Consider the following 26,779-nt stretch of genomic DNA (forward strand, 5'->3'; position numbering starts at 1 on the left):
TAGGTGAGTACGGGTGTCCCAATCCCGAGGTACCCAGGGATCTTTACTCCCTTTAGGTTTACTCTCCTCTGCGCCTTCTGCTGTCGCCTTTGTTTTTTCTTTCCCTCGACGGCAAGCGAGGGAGCTCTCCATGAGAAGCTGTCGCCACTCTGTTTGCTTCTTGCTTCTCATGGACAGCCAATGTCCCACGTGTTGGCCGTGCGTGGCGACCCATTTGAAAGACGGGTGGTGTACTGTGGTCCCCTGTGCATCAATCGGCTGGTAGATGGTCACCCGAGTGGCTAGTCTGCTAGGGATCAAGCGAAGGGGTTACTCCTTGGGCTTGGCGTTAAGGGTGGTCACTGTCCCCGGGGGTAACTCCCAGCGTATAGGTTCCGGCTAGCACTGAGGTGTATGCCGAGGCTGGAAAAGACCAGAGCCGGTAATTGCCTTCCCTTGTAGGGCTCCGTGGTGGGCGGTGCCGTCGGGCCCGAATCTCCTTCAATATCATATGGCTCCTCCCAAGAAAGGTCCCTTTAGTGGGCGTCACATTATTCCTCAACAAGTCAATTTTGAAAACCATTTTGATAAGTTTTTCGTCATCAAACGTATTTCCGAAAATAATGAAACGTTTGAAACCGTTTCGCCATTTTTAGTGCAAAAGGCTATCGCTGCAACTGTTGGTGACATTACATCTATTCGCAAGATGCGTTCTGGTGACTTGCTTGTCGAGGTAAATTCCCGAAAGCAAGCCCAGCAAATTCAAAAATTGAAAGCGTTATCTACAATACCTGTCAGTGTCAGCCCTCACCACTCGCTAAATATATCTAAGGGTGTCATAACTTGTGGTGAAATACTGAATTTTCCTGTAGACTTAATTACAAAGGAATTGAAGTCTCAAGGTGTCACAGATGTCCGCCGCATTACCATCCGGAGAGACGGCAATATAATTGAGACAAAACACCATATCTTAACTTTTAAGTCGCCAAAATTACCTGAATTTATATATGTGGGATATATAAGGCGACCTGTCAGACCATACATACCTAATCCCCTGAGGTGTTTTAATTGCCAGCGTTTTGGCCACTCGAAGGCGAACTGCCGCGGGACCCTCACTTGCGCCCGCTGTGCAGGAAAAGAACATGATAGCCAGCAGTGTACCGCACAAGAAAAGTGCGTGAACTGCGGGGGAAATCATACATCCTTCTCTCGATCGTGTGAACGTTGGATCTTAGAAAAGAAAATAACAACAATTAAAATCAAGGAAAACATCTCATATCCTGAGGCTAGGCGGAAAATCGCAATACAAACGCCTACGCCTGGTGTAAGTTATGCGTCTGCTGTCCAAAAATCTTTTTGTGCAAATTGTACATGTCCCAGTTGTACGAAATCTGTCAAAGCAGGAAAGAAAACCTCTGAATCGGATACAGAACAATCCATAAACAGTGCTTCTGACACTGACAAACAAGTAAAACCTCAAACCAAATCTAGACCTCAAAAGTCAATGAAATTAAAACTTGCAAAGCGTGGCCAAACGCAGAAAGATCTATCTGCGAAACTTAAGAAATCTATTAGAAAAAATTCTGTCGCTTTGGGACTAGCGGCACAAGGTTTAGCACATAAGGACTTGACGTCCGTATTCGGTGGTAAACGTAATAGTCCCGACCTTAAACTGCACCCATCGGAAGATGAGGGTGATTTTGATATGAGTTGCGACGTTTCTGCAACTCCTACTGTTGCTCCTTATAATTCTGTGACACATCTCTCTTAATGGGTACCTTCCTTTCGTGGAATTGTCGCGGCATTCGGTCCAAACTTCAGGACATGAAGACCATTATCAACACCTTTCATCCTGTTTGTTTTGGTGTTCAAGAGACCTTCTTGACACCCAACATTCCATTAAAACTACGAGGCTATAATTGTGTTCGGAAAGATGCAGGCACCGGAGTGCACAATTCTGGAGGTGTCTGTATTTTGACATCAAATCTATACCCAAGCACACCGTTAAATTTACATACACCTCTACAGGCTGTGGCTGTACAAGTTCATATCAGAACACTGGTTACAGTCTGTAGTATCTACTTACCACCTCATGATGTCATTAACTTACAAGCACTTAACAACTTGGTGGACCAGCTTCCAACACCATTTTTGATCATTGGAGATTTCAATGCACATAGTTCCTTGTGGGGTTCAGGAAATACAAACATTCGTGGGCGACAGATTGAACAGTTTTTAACTGATAACTGTCTCTGTCTGCTCAATAAGGATGATAAAACGTATTTCCATGAACCCACACGTACCTTCCATAATCTCGATTTGGCCATATGTTCCCCCGAGCTATTACCATTTTTGAATTTGAAAGTTGGGGATGATCTTCATAATAGTGATCATTTTCCTCTAATTGTCTCGCATGCTGATAGAGGCTGTGGAACCTGTCTGCCACAGCGTTATCTATTCCAGCGAGCGGATTGGGAGACTTTCAGACAATTGGCAAAAATTACAAAGTCTATGGTCAATACTACATGCATCACGGAAGCAGTACGAAACGTCATTAAATGTTTAATTAGTGCCGCTGAAAAAACAATTCCTAAAACTTCACCACGCTTACGGAAATTCCGAAAACCCTGGTGGAATGAAGCCTGTCGTGACAGCCACAAACAGCAGAAAAAGCTGTGGAACATCTTCCGAAGGTACCCCACCACAGAAAATCTCATCGCATTCAAACGTGCCAAAGCCATTGCTCGTCGCATTCGTCGTCAAAGTCAGAGGGATTCCTGGAGAAAATATGTATCTTCGATTACATCTTGTACTACAAGTAAACAGTTGTGGAAGAAGGTAAAGGCAGCAAATGGAGTCTATCAGGAATTTTCTTTTCCTGTTCTTAAAACTGGAAGTACGACTCACTCTGCTCCATTGGATATCGTTAATATTTTTGGGCAGACATTTGCACAAAATTCCTCAATTGATTGCTATAGTTCTTCATTCATAGCAACTAAGAATCGCGCGGAAAAACAGTCTTTGAAATTTCATACTCGAAAACCTGTTCCGTACAACTGTGAGTTCAAGATGATTGAATTAATTTCAGCTTTATCTCAAGCTCATGATACCAGCCCTGGCCCAGATGGTATCACTTATAATATGCTTCGCCACTTAGATGAGGTATCGCTCTCCAATCTCCTATATCTGTTTAACAGAGTTTGGAGTGAGCAAAATTTCCCATACCAGTGGCAAGAAGCTTTTGTGATTCCCATCCTGAAACCGGGCAAAGACCCTGTTAACCCTCTGAATTACAGACCGATTGCTCTAACTAGTGTCCTTTGTAAGACACTTGAGCGTATGGTCAATGCCCGACTTGTCTTTGAATTGGAGAAGAAAGCTTGCATTCCGCCCCAACAAAGTGGTTTTCGTAAAGGACGTTCAACTATTGATAACATTGTTCAAATAGAAACCCAAATTCGTAACGCGTTTGTCCGTAGAAATCACCTTGTCTCCATTTTCTTTGACATAGAAAAGGCATATGACCGTACTTGGCGTTATGGAATTTTAAAAACACTTTTCGACTTGGGTTTTAAAGGAAACCTCCCAATTTTTATTGAACGTTTCTTGTCGACTCGTACGTTTCGAGTACGATTGGGAAATTTTTATTCTGATGCTTTTATTCAGGCTGAGGGTGTTCCGCAAGGAAGTGTCCTCAGCGTAACACTTTTTATCCTGCATTTTAGTGAAATTTTAAATATTTTGCCACCATCTGTCAACGGAACTTTATATGTCGATGATTTGCAGATATCTTGTCAAGGGAGTAACATGCACTTAATTGAACGGCAATTACAAAATGCTATCAACAAATTGTTGAGTTGGTGCGATGACAATGGACATAAACTTTCAGCTGAAAAGAGCAAGTGTGTTCATTTCTGTAGAAAAAGGAGCATTCATCTTGACCCTATCCTGTCAATAAGAAATATTATTATTCCTGTTGTTGACGAAGTGCGGTTTTTGGGAGTGGTTTTCGACAGGAAACTCACTTTCCTCCCGCATATCTTGCAATTACGGAAGAAGTGTGAAAAGTCATTAAATATCCTTAAGGTGCTTTCCTGTACATCTTGGGGTGCTGATCGCGCATCCCTTCTTCGTATCTACAATGCTGTTATTTTATCTCGGATGGATTATGCATGTATGGTTTATGGTTCTGCCAGATCTTCTGTTTTACACAGGTTAGATACTATTCATCATGCAGCTCTAAGAATTTGCTCTGGTGCTTTCCGCACTTCACCTGTGAAGAGCCTTTATGTTTTATGCCATCAGTTACCGCTCGAATTACGCAGAAAGAAAATCTCTATTCAATACTATTTTCGAACACTTTGTGTCCCACAACATCCGAGTTCTCATATTCAATTTCCTGCTTCCCTCCGTAGACTTTATGAAGCTCGCCCTTCTCACATACTACCTTTCAGTGAGAGAATCAAAGGCATTGTACACGAATCGAACCTGAGCAACGTTACTTTACAAACTTCTGACCCTTCGGTTTTTCCACCTTGGGATATACCAGTTTTTTCCTTCTTGAATCCTTTTTCTGGCTTTGACAAATCCACAACAGCTCCGATTGTTTTTCAGCAAATTTTTAATTCTCATCGCAACCATTATCATTCCTACACACCTATTTACACCGATGGTTCAAAAGCAGATGAACATGTTGGCTGTGGAATAGTTTTTGGATCTACTATTCACAGTCATCGCCTGCATAACTCTTGTTCAGTCTTTACTGCTGAATTAACAGCCATTTTTTGTGCACTTCAGCAGATTAGAGTTTCTACCCAGCGTAAATTTTGTATATACTCTGATAGCATGAGTGCCTTGAAAACCCTTTCTAATTTTAGCAACCGAATTCACCCGGTTGCTGTTGATATTTTATCCTCTCTACATACGCTTAATAATAATGGTTTTAATATAATTTTCTGTTGGGTTCCTAGCCATGTTGGTGTCTTTGGAAATGAGTTGGCGGATAAAGCTGCAAAAGAAGCTTCTTTGTTTCTGCAACAATCTCTTGTATATACGGATGCGAAGAGAGCATTCTCTTATTTTATTAATCAGTTATGGCAGAATGACTGGGATACACAGGTCCATAATAAGCTTCATTCAATAAAAACTTCTGTTAATTTGTGGCCTGCTCTACCTATGCGAGAGATTGATGTAAAACTGACTCGTCTTCGCATAGGGCACACCCGTTTTACCCATAAACATTTGTTGTTTGGAGATAAAGCACCGAAATGTCCGACATGCCGTGTAGACTTCACTGTTTTACACATTTTAATACAATGTCCCTCCTTTAATCATCATCGCAATCATTTGTTTTCTTCGCCATTATCATTAACACTTCTAGACTTAGTGGGTGAATATCCCCACAAAAATATTTTTCGCTTCTTAAAAACCATTGGTTTTTATAATTCTATTTAGTTTTTATTGCCTTTTAAATCGTCTCTGTTCCAGTTTTTGTTTTACTTTTTAAATTTACATGTGGAATTTAAAAACATTGGTCAGATCAACTTAATTCTTATAACGCTTTTAAATTGTTATGGAAAATATTTTAATCGTATGTCTGGCGCAGTTTTAGCCAAAACATGGCTCTTGCGCCAATAAATCTCAACCAACATCAACATCAACACCCACTAGGATTAGGCAGAATGATTCTTGCTATGAATTTAATGAATTGCTCAATTCATTGAAGAATGCCAGTCGCCAACCATAAGCTTTTTTTCTTCTTATTCTGGATATACACATACGGGCAAGACTCACAGATACAAGCACAGAAATTCAGTTAAATTTATTATAGCTCTAAGATAAGCATCGACAAGGAATCCGAGTAAAATATGTTATAAGAAACTCTAATGGTGGACTATTTCCCAACGTCGATCGCGTTCTCTTCTTGCTCCCCGAACTTGAAATTTTCACTCGATAGCGGCAGACTATTATTTTTCGCCAGATGGCGCAGTTGTTACACTCTCTAAGAAATAAAGGATTTAATGAAGATTAATTTGTACATTTATCACGTAGGATTGAATCCCAGTTGTCACTCTTTAATTAGCTAATTAAAAAGTGAAAATTTAAACTAATTATTTCATATGTATGAAAAAATATTTACTAAGTTTATACTGCAGGAAGTAAAAAGATGAATTAAAGATTTTAAATTAAAATTGAAAATGTGAAAACTAAAGTCAAAATTTTTGAATTACATCTCGTTTAAAGTAAAAAAAAAAAAAAAAAAAATGCTTAAATCAACAAAAGCTACAACTTACATTTCAAATAATGAAATATGTACATAATTTTGCAGATTTGTGGCCGAAAAGAAGAAACTTTTGAAATTTTAAGTTCGATTTATTTCACCCCGAGAAGAATAATTTTTGCACAAGGAAGCGATGATAAAATGACGTCCTTTTACATCGCGATACAAGAGCAAAGTGGCAGAATTTTTTTCCCTTCAGTTATTTTACTAAGAGATTTTGATAGGGATTTCTTTGTCACGTGTCGACTTAGGCATCTTTGAAAGGTATGTGTAAGCGTTAAGGATTTTAAGGATAAGTGTCCCTTCTTCCTGATTTGGGTACAATGGAGTCAGTTATTTTGTTAAGCCTGTGTTAAAAATAATTAAATAAAAAGCGGAAGCTAGATCAGGTAATAAGAGAAAATTTTAGAATGAAGTTAACATGGGCAGATTTAAGATAAGAATTAGGAAATTAATTAACATTTAAATTCTATTTTATATATATAATTAATTAATATTTTTATTATATATATATATATATATATAATGTGTGTGTATGCATATAAGTGTATTTTCTTGAAAACTCTAAACATGAATTTAATTTTATTATAACAAAAGAAAGGAAGAAAATTTTATGTGATAATTAATTTTTTTAAAAAAATTATTGAAATAAAGAGCAAAATGGCAGTCATAAAATTGACATCATTAAAAATAACCTGTTTTGAAATCAATATCAGCGATCGAAGCATTGAAGACTGAAGATAAATTATTTCAAAGAAAACATACAATTTAAAGATTTGATGAAAAATTCGAGATTAATTTCATTACAAGAATGAAAGCCTAATTGGAAAGCATATTTGATTTTTTAAATATTTGTTAAGATAAGAAAATTTAAACTGATGTTGTAGAAAACCTACATTTTTAAATTTTAAGACAATGTAAAAAAACCTTTTTTTTTTCGATATTATTTTTGGAAGGTATCTCGGAAAAATACTAAAATCGATTAAAAGTCGGATCAAAATTCTAAGAGTCTCTTTAAGTGCACATTTCCATCCTTCAACATATGTTTGTGCACGATTTGGTAGCTCTAAGTATAATGGTCTGACCTGTAATGAGCTAAAAAGACAGACAGATACATAGATTATTGTATATTCACTTATATTATTTGTAGAAATAAAGTCTCAGATAAAGGACAAAGACTCAAATAAACATTTTTTAAACCTAAATTCGCTTAAGCCAAATTTTCGTAACTAAACTTTGCTTGCATAGAAATTCTTTGGGTTTATCAAATTTTATCATGCAAAAAATGTATAATGGCATTTTTATATTTTATTATTATAACCATTATCATATGCATGCAAATAGAGTAGACCAGGGCAAGTGAACGACCCGAAGAATTATTTAGTTTACGTTTATATTATTGAAATTTTATCACATTATAGATACTACTAACACTTCACATTACTATAACTAAAAATTCCCGCTCTGGAGCCATTGCCGCCATTTCATTGTTTATTAGATAATGTTTTTGTATTTTGCCTGATGCTCTGTAACCTTAATGATATCCAGAATATGATGTCGTGGACTAACATGAAAGCTACTTGGATATTTTTCACTACGCATGACTAGTTTAGATAAAACCTTTTCACAATCACAATTTATTAATAATATATTCGTATTAGTCTGGCAAATAGAACAAAGACTTTTAATTTTTCCTATCGTAAAAGTCAAATATGGTTGTAATTGCACAATATAGGATTTATTATTTCGTAGCTAAAACATTATATTTTATTTGTAAGTTCAAAAAATATTAGACAATGCTTTCTGTTTGTATCATAAATGATTGTTTTATTCACTCTGTTAAAAGTTGCTATTTTTCAGCCGTTGACTCTAGGAACTGCAGATCCTGTAGGGAGAAATGTCCTGTAAATCAACAATATTATATTTGTATACCAACCTGTAAAACGACCTGTGAAAATTACAACGACTCTAGAGTACGCTGCGGAGCTGACTGTCGCTCGGGGTGCTTTTGCAAACTAGGTCTCGTGCGAAGAGGAGATGGTGCTTGCATCCTTCCATCTGAATGCCCTCAAAGTAAGCAATGAAAATATAACAATAATTATTTCTTGGTCATAGTAATTATTTTTGTACCAAATTTCCAGAATTTAAAAAATGTATATCAACTTAGATTATATTGCAAGAGGTGTAATAACTGCTTTTATATGATTTAGTCATTATATTCAACAAGTTACGTGTTTCCTTTGTACAACACATGTTATCATATACTATAATAAATGGAAACTTTTGAAAGACAAATTTTCAAATTATAGCGATAAATACAAAAATATTGCGTTGCATCAGGTTATTTAAAAAAATGAAAATTTAAAATGTTATTATGATGTTTATATAGCATCATCATTGCGGCACTTAAATGATGCAATTTATTCAATGCTTTGATAAAAACCAGTGTTGTATTTCTGCATTCGCAAACTAAACAGCTGCCCAGAGCTGCTGCGTTTAGAGGGATCGCATAGTGATTGATTAAAAAATTGTATTAATCTAATAGCGAAATGAATATGCTTTTTAAAAATACAAATCTATTAATTATGGAATATTACGATAATATTAACACTTCGTCAAGTAGTTTATCAAGTGTTCAATTTCCTATCTGTTTCGTTACATTCACTTAATTGTTATAGTATATATAAACACCAAGGGCCTACTTTCATAATTACCTAATTCACAAACGTGGATACAGTCCCGGCGTGAGTCACAATAAATAAATGAAAACATATAAATTTTCACGAAATTACTAAAATAAACCATTTGGACGTTGACTGTGTTAAAATGTGAAACTGAAATTCACCAGTTTATTATAAGAAAAGTCTCATAATGCGCATTCTCTAGGGAATCAAAATGCTTAAATTCGCACTAGCAATGATTCAATATAAATCAGTGGTTAGCCATTTGCTGTATAACAGGTTTGATTTAATCGTCTCCAATTATGTTAGGTGACAAGTGCCTAGGTCCAGTCTTCCCAAAGTTTTGTTTTAAACTGATTCTAAGGCAGCGTCATCTTTTTCTTTCTTTCAAACTGTTTTTTAATAATTTTTTGAACTATTTTTCTTAGTTTTTTCATTGATTTGGCTATTTCCTTTCTTAATTTGTTCATCTTTTCTTTCAGAAAAATTAATATTATTGCCATCGGGGATAAGGGCTAAATTTTATTTACTCTTAAACTAGAATAGAAAATATGACTTAAAAATGTCTTTTTATATAGATTTGGCTTGTAAAATGCTAATTTTTTTATTATTCTCTCTTTCATTTATCGTATTATTTCAGTAATTTAAGTTATTATGTAACAAGCAATATTGAACTATTAAAACAAGATAAAACAATGCTGTTTTGCTGACATGCAATGCAACATTACAAGTTCGGATATTTTGTAATTGAAAAATGGCTAGTTCAAATAAAAGTCACCTTATTGGAATGACTAAAATTTCTTTTTTGCATGATACCTAGAAAAAATTATTCAATAATAGCCGAAGATTTTCCTTGGAATTAATCGCTTTTTAAGATTCATGGTGGCGACTTTCTCCACTATGATGGTGAAAATTGAATTCATAAATTCACAAAAAACATTATATAGTAAAGTTCACGAGTGTAACGGTAATTGGAAAATGAATTCAGATTTAATAATGGAAACGAAATATTATTTTCAATTTCAAATTTCCGCACTTTTTTGACAATCGACCATTATAATACTATTTTAAATCGAAGAACAGTATTTATAGAATATGATTATTTTTCGATCCGTGAATTCTAGCTGATAGAAAAGTGGTTATTCGAGGGCCATTTTTTCCAACCAAATCGAAATTTTTCAAAGATAATTCAGATATTGATTTGAAATTTTTGTTAATCATTATGAGGCATTGTGATTATGAGATTTTTTGAGGCACGTACTTTAGTGTAATTCCAAAAATTAAAATTTCACTCAAATTTTAAAAATATGGGAAATATTTTTTCCAAATTTGCTCGTTTTTAAATTTGCCTATTTAATGTATCATAATGTTTAGCAATAATTGGGCAATAAATTGGCAATTATTATTAATTACCAATTCATAATATTATAAATTGGCAATTATTTTATAGATCAATTTAATATATACAAGACTTTAATTTAATTTTTTCCTCTCGGATAAATAGTATGTATTTAATCTCTAAAGATTGGGACTTTGCTTTCTACATGCTCTACACCCCTTACCTAGTAATTATCCGGGTGAAAAAATGTATAAAGTTATGATATATTTTTTCTTTTCACCTGAAATTTTAAAACATTTACTTTCAAATAATCAATTTTAAAAGGAAGTTTTAATCACGACATCTTAAATATTGCAAACGCTTTGTATTTAAATCCGGTCTTATTATCCGATTGAAATAAATGAGTTTATTTAAAAAAGATATTTTAAATATAATATTTTAAGATAAAACATTTAACAACAGAAATTGTACTCTTAATTTCTTTCTATTGTCTCAATAGCAAGTTTTTCCTTATATATAAACTTTCTTTTTAGTTTATATTCTTTTTACTGTCTTTATTTAACTTATCAAGTTTCATATTTATAACATGATATTTTGTAATCAATTTTATTTCTCTCGCTCCTTGATGATCTAGAAGAATGAAATTTTGTTTTTGTATTTGCATCAAGTGTTTTCGATGAAAACACAAGATTTATTATTTATAGAACTTAGTCATCAATTATACGTTTTATTAATGCATAGTCTTAATACAAGGTGAAAGACACCATCTGGTGGTGCATTTGCCAAAATTGATAACAAAAATCTTAAATATTATGGAAACTTATATCATAATTGTGAAATTCACAATGAGTTATTGAATATATCAAAGACTCCAAAGTTGAAAATTTTAATGTTCTCTTTTTTTTATATACTGTAATATAGAAAATAATGTCTTTATCAAATATCTGAAGATTAGAGCAAAAATTGTAAAAGCGCAAGACGTTCTAAAACTATGTAAAAAGGAAATTTAGCCTAAATGAATATCAAAAGAAAACATTCTTCAGCATTCATTAAATTTAAGATATATTAAGGATATGTTTCAAATTCCACTTTACTTAGCATTTAAATCGGAGTCCAAAGCTTTTTCTATTTATGCTTTGACCGCCAGATTTTCTATTTTAAAAGCTGTTATCAGTGTAGCATCTAATAAAAGCGTTCTTTTAAAAAAAACCTTTATGGGGACTAGAATTGAGAAACTGAGAACTGAGGGAATGGATATGAGGGATAGTGGAAAACCACTTACATTAACTATTACATAATCTAAGGGAACCAATAATTATCACTAATTCTTACCAATAATTATCTCTTAATCACCAATTAATTATCACTTACACTTAATCTGCGATGAACGTTCATACGAGGTAATTCTATATTCAGATTTAAAATTTAAGGAATTCAGTAAGGTGTGGCATGACATAATATAATGCGAAAATAAAACAATGACGATAAAATTTATATGAGCTTTAAGAAAAAAAAAGGATATTTTTATTTCTATGTTTTCTTCACAGCTTGCGGAATGAACGAAGAATACAGTGTTTGTGGGCCAGCATGTCCTGAAACTTGTAAGAACTTTGGTAAATCAATTATGTGCACTCATCAGTGTGTTAAAGGATGCTTTTGCAAAAGAGGCTTTATTAGAGGACCTCAGGGAACATGTATTCAGCCTCAACTATGTCCTGTAGGTAAGAAAATATTATAATTCGAAATGCTAAATGAAATTATTGTTCTGAATAAAGCTTTCAAAAATTTTCCATTAATCCAAATTTCCAAAAGATCAATTGAATATATTGAATTTCACTGAAAATGTATGCTTTATTATTATTGAATGAAGGGTCCCAGGAATTGCAAATGTCTCGCATATTAATCCGATTGCATGAAGTATTACAAAGAAAAACATTATTTACCGTGTCATATACAAAAGTTTGCTTATTATCCTCTTCTTTTCATAAAATACAGATGAGAGCATATTTTCCATTACAGATCATTAATTACTCTACTTACCGTTAATTACATTCTGTATTAAATGTTTTCAGATACCAAGGAAAGGAGATGCTATTCTTTAAAAATATATATAAAAATTTTGAGAACAAGGTAAAATGCAGATGAAAGAATTATTTTACCTAACTATTATAAAATCTATCACATTTTCACTCACATTTGAAGTTGTGATTTGATAAAATTTGGCCATGATGAAAGCAGAATAAAAGATATGGAAAAGTAGTAGCTGTAAATTGATCACTTGTTGATGCAAATTAAAACTCAATGCGGTGGTGTTTAAGTTAACTGGAAATATTTTTTCTAAGCTCATAAAAATGTAGGAAGATATCGAAACGAAAATAGGAAGCACGATACAATTGTGTTTTGTAAAAGATACAGGAAACATAGGAGAGAATGAAAGATTAACCAAAAAGACGAAGAAGACGAGATTGACGACAATTGACAATTTGGCTACATGTGCTAAAGAGTTTAGTTTTGACATTTGTAGAACATAGAAATTGCACAGGCAAATTATTTTTTACAGGCCTGATGTTTCAATACTTCTCATCATATATAAACACAATTTGGAACAAGATTTAAAATGCCGAATAATTGAAAATTATAATTACCTAACACGAGAACATTTAGGATATTCAAAGCAAGTTACTCATGGAGAAATTATCAAAGTGATTTTTACTTAGCTCTGAATCAATGCCAAAATTCCATATTGACTTGAATAATTTCATTGCAGCATCAATTGACCTCATAATAACTTTGAAGGGAGAATGAAGAGAGTTAACTATGTCATTTTAACAACATCGATGTAACTGCCTGCAAAGAATTGTAAAATGATGCGTCCATTCCTTGTATTGTTCGATCATCTTAAGGTAAACTTTATAACTAAAATTGCGCTTCCCTATTCTTCATAACCAGACTAATTAATTTAATGTTTTTATAGAATTCAAATCTGACTTCTTTAGTCCATAACGAATTTGATAACAGAATATATTTAAATCTTTTTGATACATGCTGAAAAAAAAATGACTTAATATTTGTCGCCATTGTTGTCTTCCACTAATTCCAAGTGAACAAAAGCAGTTTCATCATGAAGAAATATGCAGCGATCTACCTATGATTGCCCAAGATTTAAATATTAGCTTTTTGAGGGATGCCCTGCTAGTTCTTACAAATGAAGGCGACACTATTTATTAAATAGTGTCGCCTATAAATCTATCTATATACTTCAGAAAACAATAAAAATCCACAGTTTGATCTGCAGAAACAAAGTTAATTCATAAAAAGAGAATAAAAATTGTTACTGATTATGCCTACAAGATGTGAATTAAGTAACCATGCAATGCAACCAATTCCATGCTTGCAAAATGAATAGAAAACAAAACAAAAGCTTAGCATTATCTGTTGAACCAATGCCATACGCCATTTTGAATGATGGGTCATAAACTATAAACAAATTTAAGAAAGAAAAAGAAAAGTTGGATGTCTTAATCCAGTATATCATTTCCATGTAAAGCCTAGTTTACAACAAACGAATTTCGAACAACATTTAAATGATGATGGTGAATATTTGAGATGGTATTATACTTTTCAAATTTCTACATCACTTCGACATGTGAAACCAGAAAAAGAAACACCAGCATAATCAGTATTGACAATCTAAGATTGAAATTCTGTTACAAATATTTTAATAAAATAAATAAATTACTGAGAAATTTGTATGACCAAGAGAGTTTCGGTTTTTTAAAGTATGCATGTATCAACAGCATTTCCTGGAATGAAAAACAGAAATGTTTTTATTTAGTAAATGCGATTTCTGTGTGCACACCGTCGTAATATTTCTACACTGTTTTTCGTATATTATTGACTTGTGAAACACTTATTTAAACTGTCATTTAATGGGAAATGAAAGAATGATTTTGTTACTTCAACGTTTTCAGAATGTGGCGAAAATGAAGAGTACCTTCAGTGCGGTCCAGCATGCCCACTTTCTTGTGAAACTCAAGTCCGAACATCTGTTTGCAGTCATGATTGCGTAAGGGGATGTTTCTGTAAGCCTGGATTCGTCAGAGACCCAGCTGGAAAGTGCATAAACCCTGCTTTTTGTCCAGTGGGTAAGAAAATCACATTAATTTTAACGCCATTGCTGAGTGAACAGCCTTTTTTTTCAGTACATAAATATTTTGATCTTCCTTTGTTGATAAATTAAGTAGTTAGTACAAATTAAGTGTTAACCTCAATAACTATAAAAATTTCATCAATTTGCTCTCATTCCTCTTCTTAAAGATATTAAAGTAAAATTCTTGAGCAAATGAGGATTTTTTTGCTTCAGTTCTCTAGCGATCTCTTCATTTTTTTTTTTTTTCAGTTTGTGGTTTAAATGAAGAATTTCAAAAATGTGGCACTGCTTGTCCCGTCTCCTGTGCTAACCTCACAGCATCGCAAACACTTCCTTGTCCTGGACACTGTGTACCAGGATGCTTCTGCAAACCTGGTTTCATCAGAGGGCCTGATGGGTCTTGTATTCCACCTACTTCTTGTCCTGCAGGTAAACACAACTTCGAATTGCATGTTTTAATGTAAAGGATCTGTATAAAAGTTACGATCTCGATGAAGATGATGAACGACTAATATTCTTCTGCAAAAGTTTGTTTACCTTTTTATAAAACATGAAATATTGCTCCAAAACTTCAATGAAACATAAATTAAATATTCTCATATTCGACAAGACCCTTTTATTGAAAAAAGAACTTATGAAAGCATTTAAGTATCTATTTCAAATGGAATAAGAACTTTCTGGAAATTGATTTTAATGACAGAAAATACACAAAGGCAAGGCAAGTTACGGATATTCTCATGAATAGTAATTGAATCTACGGTAATTTCAGATTCAACTGAATATTACGGATATATTGGTGTGTTTATATTCATTGTGAAGAAAAGAATGACATGGAGATATCGGATACGTTTACAACATTAACTACCAACATATACAAAATAATAAAAACCTTGTATTCTAAATAGAACTAATTAGTATTAGAAACTGTGCAACCGTCAAATTTTTGATACTGGAGCATTCACCCGAAGAAAAAGTTCAAAATCATTCAAACTTGATAGAGTTTTCAATAAATCATACATAAAAAATAGACAGTGCTCTGAGGATATTTACGAGAGAAAAACAAGTATTATCAATAGAAAGTTACATTTTCATCCTGCATCTACTGAAATTGTTATAAAAGTCTGCAAAGAAGGGGAATTGTTTCCGTATCATGATATGAAAATGAGAGAAATATCTTTTTGACCTTATCTAGTTGCCTTTTTGAAACGATTGTCTAAACATGTCTGAACATGGAAATTATAAGAAAGCTTTAAAGGGTTTAAAATAAATACCAGACAAAGTGGCAAATAATGCTGTAAATAGTTATTTGAAATCTCTAAATTCTGAAGAAAATTCTTTGCATCATGAGCATAGGATTTATTCACATCATTAGATAATATATTTAATCATGTGAATATGCTTAAATAATATATCAATATTATCAATGAAATTATGAATAATATATCTACTTATATCTGCTTTTTTCTCTCTATGAAAAAGGTGTTTCAGATTCAATCGTAATAACACAAAGAACATTTTTTTTATATATATTTCGGATATGATGAATATAAAACATTGTATTTGTAAACCTATGCAAAAATCTCTAGAATTACACTTGAATAAACAGAAAGAAAAAAAACAGCCAATGAATCTGATAGAAAGAAGAAAAATTAGTTTATTTTTTACCAAGTAATTGAATGAAAAGTTTTTGTGAGTTATTATTTCTTAATAGAACTGTTTATCTGCATTAAAATTTTCAATTTTTTCGATACATTACTTATGTTGTCAGACATATTATTTACAAAATTACTTATTATTTTTTACATCTTAAATTTAGATTATTTTCTTTGCTTAAAAGTATGTATTTAATTTACCCTGATAAGGAATTGAAAATTGCTCTTAGTCTGCTAATATTCTGTTTAGTATCTTTTATTAAATATTTTTTTCCATCAGTAATTTAATTAGAGGAGTAAGATACATTTAGGTACGTTGATATCATGACATATATATGAACTATGAAAAACATTTCAGTGTAATACAGTCTTTAAAAAGATCCTCAATTTTGTTCAGTTTTAATCGATACATAATATATTGAAATATTTTAAGAAGTAAATTGATTTCCTATTTTAAAGTAAAATTGTATCAATTTTTGATACATGAGCTCGGTTTTATTTGAAAATTACATTTCAAAATAGATGAAACAAATGTGTTTTGTTGATTTACTTAAATAGATTTTCTCAAATCGACATTATTTTCACTTTCACAAGTTGGTTTTTATCATCTCAAAAAACTGTTTTCAATCTACGTATGCAGTTCATTTTTATTGGGAAAAATACGTGTGTGACTCACTCAAACTGCATATAAAATAATGTATGGAATTTGAGAAAATAATGTATGCAATAAAAGAAAAGCATATGAAAATATAGAATAAAAATCTCTGAAAATTCCTTTGAAAAGAAGATATAGTATTTTTCATTAAAAATGAGCTCTGTTAGTGTCTGAAATGTGTAATAATTAGTTTTCCGATATTAATTTGCACAGAGTATGCACAATGTAATTTGCACAATTATGGTAGCTACATTATTTATAAGCACTAAAATATCATTAAAGACAATATTTTTGACTGAATTAAACCAATACTATTCTTGACTGAAAATTCTAGTCATTGATTTGATGCAGTCAAAAACGATGTGATCTTTAAATATAATATTATAGTTTTTTCTGCATTTAATATATTTCATTGAAATTTTATTCATCTTGAACTGAAAATATTTCTTCTTTTAATAATTTTTTAAAGTTTGTAAAGAAAATGAAGTATTTCAAGAATGTGGAACGCCTTGTCCAGCGACATGCCACAATCATACCAACCCTAGACCTTGTCCAAATATCTGTGTAAGAGGTTGTGCATGTAGGCCAGGATATGTTAAAGGGCCAGATGGGAGATGTATACTACCCCAACAATGTCCTGTAGGTAAGTATGAGACTATTTTATTCATTAAACTTTCCAGCAAAACAAAATGAAGATTTTTTTTTTTAATATGGGAGAACATAAAGGGATGTTATTCAGAATACAAACATTTAACAAAAACAGATAAGTATTGCTTGCTAGTTAAAAATTTAAAACTTGGACACTTTTTTACGAAATTGCCTATTTACCTATGTTTTTCACTAATAAACAAAATAATATTACTATCGCAATCCAATTTTGCTTGTATCATTATTTATGTTGACTTCTACATATTGATTTAGTTAACCACCATGAAGTATCAGTTATCGACTATCAGTTGTTTAAACTCAATATATTTATTTATGTCATTTATTTTTGTGGCCTTTAATTGATTAAAATACTTTAAAGGAAAGGAAATATAGAATTAAATGAGATAAATCAAACAAGTATCATCATCACTGTATGTATCCATAAACAATAGTACTGAAACCTTCAAAGATCAAGAGAATGTGTTCTTTTGGTTTCGTGATTATTTTTTTTATATATTTGTGTTTTCGAAACCTCTGGAAAATGACTTGGAGTTAAAATTTAGTGGAAGACAAAACTGTGGATTTAATATACTGGAAGATGCTGTTAAAGCCTTATGCATTAACGCATTAATTCAGCAGGTCTACAGAAAAATACTTTTGAATGTTGTTTCAGTTTTCAATAACTAATTTTTATATAATTTTTAGTGTTGATTTTAAAAATGAAATTCTCCCTTTTTTTTATCACATAAGGTTTTTTCCGAAATGATGTCATATTTCTGAGGAAATAAATCAAAATACTTTGATCGTAATTTATCATTTCATAAATACATATTTTGCATTTATAACTTTGTAGCGATTTAAACTGAGTTAATGAATACAGGCTGCAATTCCTTAAAATACAATTTTCTCTTTTCCTCAAAATTTCTTTTTCGCTTTTCTTCTGTTATTCAGTTCAGTTAGTTGTACACATGGATAACATCTGAAAAATAGACAAAAAGCTTCGATTACATCAAAGAAAAATTTAACAAAGCTTGCTTTAATTACTTATGGCTTGTATTCATTTTTAGATATTCATAAAGATTTTGTCTGTCTGTGGATGAACTGAAGAATAGACAAATTTTAATATGTAAATCATAGTCACCAGAATATACAATCAAGTTTTAATTACCTATGGATATGCTAAAGAACAGACATGCTTTAATATGTAAATCATAGTGAATTGAATATAAAGTCATACTTTATTTTCTGTAAATTTCATCAAATATGCCTCTCAAACACAGCAGTAAATGTTAAGTTAATAGCAGTAAAGTTTGACTTAATCTTTTTCTCGAGACTTTTATTGCCTTCAAAGACATCCCCTTCAAATAACAATTCTTAAAATATTTTAACTGATGTTACTTGAATAAGATAAAGCTGCTTAATTTAAGTAAATAATGTGAATGAAATGGACTTAAAACTTTCTCAAAATATGAAATTCCGTTTGAAATTCGAGTTATGTGATGGGGATCGTTTTGAGATTCATTGATTAAGCCATTAAAAGTAACAATTATTTATTAGGGTTACTTTACACAAGGAAAAGTTTAAAACATTAATCTGAAAAATAAATATAAAATATTGAAAGAAGAAGTATTCATTAGTGATGTTTTGTTTTCTCGCTTGGTCTTTACTGGAACATTTCAGCTCCAGAGAGGACTGCTTAACCCCCCCCCCCTGCGACAGTTAGTTAATGTCGATAGAGAGATTGCTAACTCCCTTTTTGGCACTAGTATATTATCTTTTGATCTTGGTGTGGATTGAGTAGATAAATTACCAGTATCACAATTATAGTTTTCCTGCAGACTCACTTCTGTAACAGACCATGCTTAGGTAAAAAAAAATAATACATAGGAACTTTGAAAATGATTTTAATTTTCTCTCATAGTATGTAAAGAGAAGGAAGAATACATGGAATGTGGTCCACCATGTCCATCCACATGTGACGATATTGGTAAAACTCCTTGCTCTCTTCCTTGCACCAAAGGCTGCTTTTGTAGACCAGGCCTTGTCCGTGGCCCGGGTGGGAAATGCATTCCACCAGCATTGTGTCCTGTGGGTAAGATCCTAGGATGCATTTTCTGAAACAGTTCACTATAAAAAGTAGTGAGAAGAGATTTCGTTTAAAAAATAATTTCTTTTCGAGTAGTTTCATTTAAGAAATTTGAAAACGTGAAACATATTATTAAATAATGATCGGTTTTTCTTTGAAAGTGTATTATTCTGGCGATACGAAAAACCAAAATTCAAGAGATTTTTCACGTAATTTAGCAAAATAATCGAATAGCTGTTTAAAAGTTTATAAATAATTGACCAGTATTAGTCAAAATATTTAAGAACATAAAAGAAAAATCACAAAAATTATATAATTTCATCAGTTAAGTTGTCAACTTGTTCTTTCTGTTTAATTACTTTTCATTACTTTCTGTTGGTACTTAGCAACATCTCATAAAATTCCCTGTTTTCATCGCCTTGTTGCAGGTTTTAAGCACCTGATAAAAAAAAAGGTTAGTTGAAAAGATGCATTGATATCGATAAATTAAGTCTATCACTATGTCTTAAAATGATTGAATATAAAATGAAAACGAGAGTTTTCTAACGCAGTTAATCGGCATCTTTATGATTATGAAATATCGAAAGAGGGAGAACTTTATTTCTTAGTTGAAATTTTTCGATTTTACTTTAAGTAATTTCACATGATTCAAATCTTACCTACATCTTTGTAGATTTTTTTAATCTCGTCATAATTTTCCATTATATTATAAGAAAAAGAAAAATATATTTTATTATTATCATCTTAATTTGTATTTTTGACAGATAACTCTTCTGCTTTCATTTTAAAATTTGGAATTGTTTCAGTTTGTGGTCCAAATCAAGAGTTCCTTGAATGTGGTCCTGAGTGTCCTCTGAGTTGTACAAACTATACTCTTCCAGTTTCTCATGCCAATGTAAACGAGTGTCATCGAGGGTGCTTTTGTAAAATTGGGTTCGTCATAGGTCCTGATGGTTCCTGTATACCTCCAACTTCGTGTCCCGCAGGTATGTCCTTTGTGATTAAGAATCTTGTTTCTCACCTTACTGTAAACTAGCTACTTCTGGTGACCAACTAGTTATCAAGAAATATTGGTTGCATTTAATTTAATTTGAATCTCTTAGGCATAACTTTATGCTCATGATTATACGAACAAACACAAAAAATTTTAAGCGTCAAATTATCAGACATTAAAGCGGTATTATTTTAGTAGTCTTACGTATGTTCTCTTTTTAATCTACATAAGTCTTCCCAATGTAAACCAGTCTCGTGAAATTATAGTTATTAAAAACGTAATCTCTTAGTTCATGAATCCTCTAACTTTCACGGTAGAGTAACTTCCATTTTTCTTATACACTATACAGATATTAAACAGAATTCTTTTTCCTTCTTTTTCAAAAATGGAAGAAAATCACATGGTTAAATATCTGATAAAACAATGGAAACGATTTAAGTTTCTGGGTAACAATGTAATCTATTGTTGAAAATTAGGCAAAAGCAAAAATTAGACAAAAATTTTTTTTAAAAAATTACCAAAAATCAGAAAAACTGCACAACTATTGAATTGGTATCATTAAAAGCCGATTTTTATTTTTCTGAGACCATGTAAAAGTTATTTTTGTGAAATAATATTTTCCAAAGTTATGGAAGAAAACTCCCAAAACTCAGCTTATATTTTAATTAATTAAAATTCTGGTTAACTTTCAGAAAATTACTCCTAAGTGCATATTCCCATCCACCAAGTTATATACGTGCCAAATTTTGTAGGTGTAGGTCAATTAATCTGCCCTATGGAACGCTATCACACACACGCGCGCACGCACGCGCACACACACACACACGCACACGCACACGCACACGCACACACACACACACACACACACACACACACACACACACACATCTTTATTTGTAGAAGAGATTTATTTTCCTTCATTCATTAACTGTCTTTTTAACAAATAAAAGCATTTTTGAGGGCGAGTCTTTTTAGACACACTCTATCATTACCGATTATAAATTAAAAATGATTAATTTGATTTGAATTAATTATTGAATAAATATTTTCAATTATTTACTCAGATATTGAAAATATTTGCATTAGGATTTTGCATTGTATTATAAGTTTATTTAAACGCAATGCCTAACAAAATGTAACCATTTTAGAAGCTTTTTCCCAGCATCCTGTCATATAATACATTTCTGTTAATAAATACATTTCTTAAATGTTGTATTTTATGAAGATATTTACCAGTTTAATAATTCATGCAAGTGCACATACATATATTATTTTGTTTGAGGAAAATGAAAAATTCACAGTTTTGAATAAAACTTTTAGCTGTAGATAAGTTTCTTCCTTTTCAATCATTTCTGCATTAGAAGGGTAGAATAAGTTTTGACCCAAATGAATAAAATGCTATTTCATTGTTCTTGATCATTCCCATTGTATTTTTAATTGTAAATAATAAACTTACTTCTACTTAAAAAATCAGCAGCAAAATTAAGAGATATATTAATTAAAAAAAATCCTAAAAATGTACAATATACGAAAAAAATTAATAAAAAAAAACGAAAATATAATCGTGTTGTAGCCTGATTTTCGTAATAGGTAATATTGGTATAAGTGTTATAGCCGGACTTTCGTAATAGGTAATACTGGTATATGAATATTTAAACTGAAAATTGACAATATCTAGTACTGATGTACAAAAGGCAAAAACTTGGCTAAAAATAGCAGATGGAATGACTTTTAAGGCAATTATTTCAGAATTTGAAATGATTTTCAGGTTATAATAAAAACATTACAGTGCTATCTCACTTTCATTCCCTTTATTATAAATCAAACGTCATTACATCTATTCCATAAGCCGCAAACCGTGTTACAAGAGCACAAATTCCAATATTTGCGACAAAACAAGTAAATTACACAGGATAAGATTTTTACTAATGCACGCCACATAGTCACCTTTGAGTTCTTACATATAAAAGAAATTTTGATACATTTCGTGATACAAAAAAAAAAGAACCATGTTTAGTGTTATGAAGCTGTAATATTATTTTCCAGCGTCGTTAACAGATATTCTTGATGAATTTGGTGACAACAGTGGAAGCTTTGGAAAATACAAGAATTAGGGTCATATCTCTAGGTGGAATTGAGATCTAGAGTTTCTTCTTGAAAATGAAATGTGATGTCCCCTCCTGTTGGAGAAATTACATAAACTTAAGAAGCTGAAGCGATTTAATTTATTCATTCTTTGGAATGTTGATAGCAGAACGAACAATCAATTTGCTAACGCTGAGCAATTTTTTATCAAGCAATTTATTGTCTGCACGTGTTGTGATTGTCTACAAAAGCTGTCCTTTATACCTATCTTGGATGTGTTTATACTAAGAGTGCTTCTTGTTTTTCTGAATTTTCGTGAAATAAAACGTTGTGTTCCGTTTATATACTCGTCGGGCAGTTATACTAACTTTAGTATTTCCATAAAAATTTCTGTTCGAAGCTCATAACTCTATAATTAACTTTTAAAAATATAAATACAGAAAAGATTAGTGATCAAAAGTTAAAGAAATTTGGCAGAATGCTCTGAAAATTGCAAGAACTTCTTGATTTTCATATCTCGGGATATAATTTCAAAACTAGATGCCAACCTAACAACTGCCAGATTTAATAATCATTATTTTTTGACTACAGAGGTTTCAGAAATATATTAAATACAGAGTATAGGTTAACCCCTTCCCCATGAAATTATATATACAATGGTATTAATGTTTAATACACAAACCACATTTCAGTCCGTAACATTTGAGATTTTAAATGAATTTAGAAATTATTAATGAAAATTTCTCTGTATAAAGAAATGTTTGGAAAAAAATATTCATTTAATATGTTTAATCTTGAAAATTTCTCCTGCTTAATTAATTTCAGAATTTCAAATCCTTCTTGTTAGCATTACTTAAAATTCAACCATTCACCTACAATGACAGTTTGCTATGTTATCTAAATATAGAACATTTGATCTGAGCTTCATGAAAAACGTCATTAGTAGCAGATAATTTTAATCACAAAAAATCATATGGACTCTCTTAAATACCTCAGATATTCTTAAGGCTTGCATATGAAACGAAAGTAAAATAATTTCCTAAAGATAAGGTGTCTAATTAGTTGATTAATGGAATTTATATGCCATGGTGTTAAAATAAAGTCAATTATCACACAATGTAATAACATTCTAGAGTGATAATACCAATTTAAAAGTGAAATTTATAAGTATTCTAATTTTTAATACTACTATAATAATACTGTTTTTATTCTTATTATTGCGATATTAATGCGCATTTTATTCTTATTACTACGATAATAACGCAATTTTCATTTGTAATATTGAGATTATAACGCAGATTTTATTCTTAATACTGCGGCAATAACACAATTTTTCTTAATACTTCTCAAATACTAGGATAACTATCGGTTATAAAATATTTATTGAAAGATTGTGTTCTTAGCCATTGTCGAGCCACTTTTCTATTAGAGATGTGTACAACAATAATCATTTATAGCCAACTACTTCTTTTTAAGGGAAAAGTTTAATTCTTTCCAGGAGTTCACTTTAATCCAAATGATTTCTAAAAATATTTAAAACTGTAATTTTTTATAGTATGTGGAGAAAATGAAGTATTCAAAGAATGTGGTACCGCTTGTCCCGTCACTTGTGAAAATCGATTAATACCACAACAATGTACAAAACAATGTGTAAGAGGTTGTTTCTGCGCTCCGGGTTTCATCAGGGGTCCTTTTGGGAAGTGCATATTGCCTCAACAATGTCCTTTAAGTAAGTATGGAAGGGTTTTCACTTTAATTTTTTCTTCTTTTTACATGATGAACACAATATGTTTTTCTGTCTCTGTTTCCAGAAATTCGGTTTATTTATTTTTAGGCTTGTAGATACATTTTTTTTAATTTTATGTGCATCAAAATTATAGGAATAAAACTAATTAATATCGTGCAGATCTGAAATAATTGTGTTTCAATCTCGCTATCAAATGAACGAGCTAACTGTTATGAACTCTTATATTTAGGATGGAAATGAAATAATTTACAAATTTATTGCATTCAATATTGCTTAAAAATTAATCGCTGCAATAAAAATGAATTTTAGAATGCAATCACATAGTATTTAACAGGATTGTATGCAATAATCTCTTTAAGTGTTAGTGTAAATAGGTATTTGAAAATAACCCTTGTAAAAATTTCAAAGCAAGAATTCTGTTCAACTTGCTTGTTTATAGATTGCATTGAGTAAGTAGGTTGTTTTATCAATTCCTTTTGAGAATTAGGATACTATGTGTTAAATGAATATAATTACGATAAAGTCATGCCTAATTAAAAAATTATTAGAAAAATTAAAATGTAGTCCATCCCAGATCAGCAATTTAAAATGGAAAAGTTTATTTTTACCGATAATAAAATATTTTACAGTTTAAATACATATTATTGAATATACAATCTATTTACGATTGCATTTACTGAGCTACAAGATAACTGCATTTTTTAAACGACGCTTCAAAATAAAATAATGTTTATATTAATTTTAAAATAAAATATTACTTCTTTCCGCAATTAATGCATTTTCTTCTCGAATAATCCCTTCCTTTCCCCTTCATTGACAAAATGTATCGCTGTTGTTTGTATTATGCTTTTATGAGTTAATCGAATTTTAAAATTTAGCCATTTTTTAGATATATTTTTGTAACCTATAACAAAGGAAATTCAGTTTGGTTTTAAAGATAAATAATAAAAACAATAATGACCCGATAGTTAGTACATCATTTTAGGTCTCTACATGTATCGTGAATTTCATGGTTAGGAATGTGAATTTTCTGTTGCAGAAAATTTGTGTTTTGAATCAAAATTAAATGAATAGAAACATTTATTACCATGGAATAAAAATATAATTTTTCTGTATTCCTGAGTGACAAAAAAATCCCATAAACTGCACTCCATGAATCCCATATGCAATAAGAATTTTTGCAGATTATAAAACATTTTTTAAAGTTTTTCTTTCTAATTTTAAACAGAAGTGTAGAAATGTAATTTCTTTCAAAATTGTGACCAGGGAAATTTTTATGACAAAAAATAATCACCATGTTTACCTAAGATAAATGAGATACACAAAAAATATTCATGAATAAAATCATATTACATATTTGTTTGAACTATTATCCGTTTGTATGTTCCTTCAAGATAAATTTCACTCTGGTAGGAAAAATAATTCATAAATCGGTTTCTATTTATAAAAAATAGCCAAATAAATTCTTTATGGTATTCATTCAATCTATATTTGAAATAACGTAGCTTTGTAAGGAAAAAGCTACGAATTACTAATTTTGATGACTAACACAATTTTGAAAATTTTGTAGTTTGTGGTGAAAATGAAGAATTCAAAGAATGTGGAACTGCGTGCCCCCCAACTTGTGCAAACAAAACAATTCAGGGTTTGTGTCCAAATACTTGTGTCAGAGGCTGCTTCTGTAGAAAACATTTCGTAAGAGATCAATCTGGAAGGTGTGTACTACCTCAATTATGTCCAATAGGTAAGTAGAATGGTTTTTGCTTAAAATATAGTTGAATAAGTTAAATTATTAAGATTTTTAATAACTTGTCTTAAAATATAGTTATTAATATTTTAAATAACTTGTTTTAAAATATAGTTATTAAGGTTTTCAATAACTTGTCTTAAAATGTAATTATTAAGGTTTTTAATAATTGTTTTAAAATATAGCTATTAAGGTTTTAAATAACTTGTCTTAAAATATAGTTATTAAGGTTTTAACCAACTTGTTTTAAAATATAGTTATTAAGGTTTTGAATAACTTATTTTTGAACTGAGATTAAAACAGAAATAGAAGTAGCCCAATTCAAAACAGATCATTTTAATTAACATAAAATTCCATTTTTTTTCTCTACTTCAGATATAAATATTTGTATAAAAAGCAGATTTAAAAATATAAAAGCTTCTCCTTTGCTCATTTGTGAAATAAAATCTTTTTTTTTAAGAATGTGGACAAAATGAAGAATTTAAAGAATGCGGAACTGCATGTCCTCTTACATGTACAAATCACACAAGCCAGGGATTCTGTCCTAATATCTGCATCAGAGGTTGCTTCTGTAGAGCAGGATATGTAAAAGATTCAAGTGGACGATGTATTTTACCTCAACAATGTCCAGCAGGTAAACTAGAAAGGAAAACTTAGCAAAGTTTAGATTGCTTACCAACTTCTATCCAATTAATTTTCTTGACATCTCTCTAAAAAAAACCTTTCCAGTAAATAT

The 26,779-nt window shown here is 31.2% G+C and overlaps 1 protein-coding gene and 1 long non-coding RNA gene across 3 annotated transcripts in view; one reads left to right on the top strand and one right to left on the bottom strand.

Moving 5' to 3' along the window:
- LOC129960638 (zonadhesin-like) overlaps positions 1-26,779 on the top strand; it is a 164,517-nt gene that overhangs the window by 90,812 nt on the left and 46,926 nt on the right. Inside the window, exons 7-16 of the mRNA XM_056074187.1 lie at positions 8,120-8,332; positions 11,827-12,000; positions 14,251-14,424; positions 14,679-14,858; positions 17,206-17,379; positions 19,306-19,476; positions 20,277-20,456; positions 24,105-24,278; positions 25,867-26,040; positions 26,504-26,677. Coding sequence (XP_055930162.1) covers positions 8,120-8,332; positions 11,827-12,000; positions 14,251-14,424; positions 14,679-14,858; positions 17,206-17,379; positions 19,306-19,476; positions 20,277-20,456; positions 24,105-24,278; positions 25,867-26,040; positions 26,504-26,677 — 1,788 coding nt within the window. The remainder of the gene's footprint in view (positions 1-8,119; positions 8,333-11,826; positions 12,001-14,250; positions 14,425-14,678; positions 14,859-17,205; positions 17,380-19,305; positions 19,477-20,276; positions 20,457-24,104; positions 24,279-25,866; positions 26,041-26,503; positions 26,678-26,779) is intronic.
- The window catches only part of LOC129960639 (uncharacterized), a 63,343-nt gene continuing 54,864 nt past the window's right edge, over positions 18,301-26,779 (bottom strand). Inside the window, exon 4 of one of the 2 annotated variants that reach the window (XR_008783645.1) lies at positions 18,301-18,363. This is a non-coding gene — a long non-coding RNA (uncharacterized LOC129960639). Of the gene's footprint in view, positions 18,364-19,371; positions 19,512-26,779 lie in introns of those variants that run through there. The other variant, XR_008783644.1, reaches the window with a different exon arrangement.

The sequence above is a fragment of the Argiope bruennichi genome, chromosome X2 (genome assembly GCF_947563725.1).
Source record: "Argiope bruennichi chromosome X2, qqArgBrue1.1, whole genome shotgun sequence".
Classification (NCBI taxonomy): domain Eukaryota; kingdom Metazoa; phylum Arthropoda; class Arachnida; order Araneae; family Araneidae; genus Argiope; species Argiope bruennichi.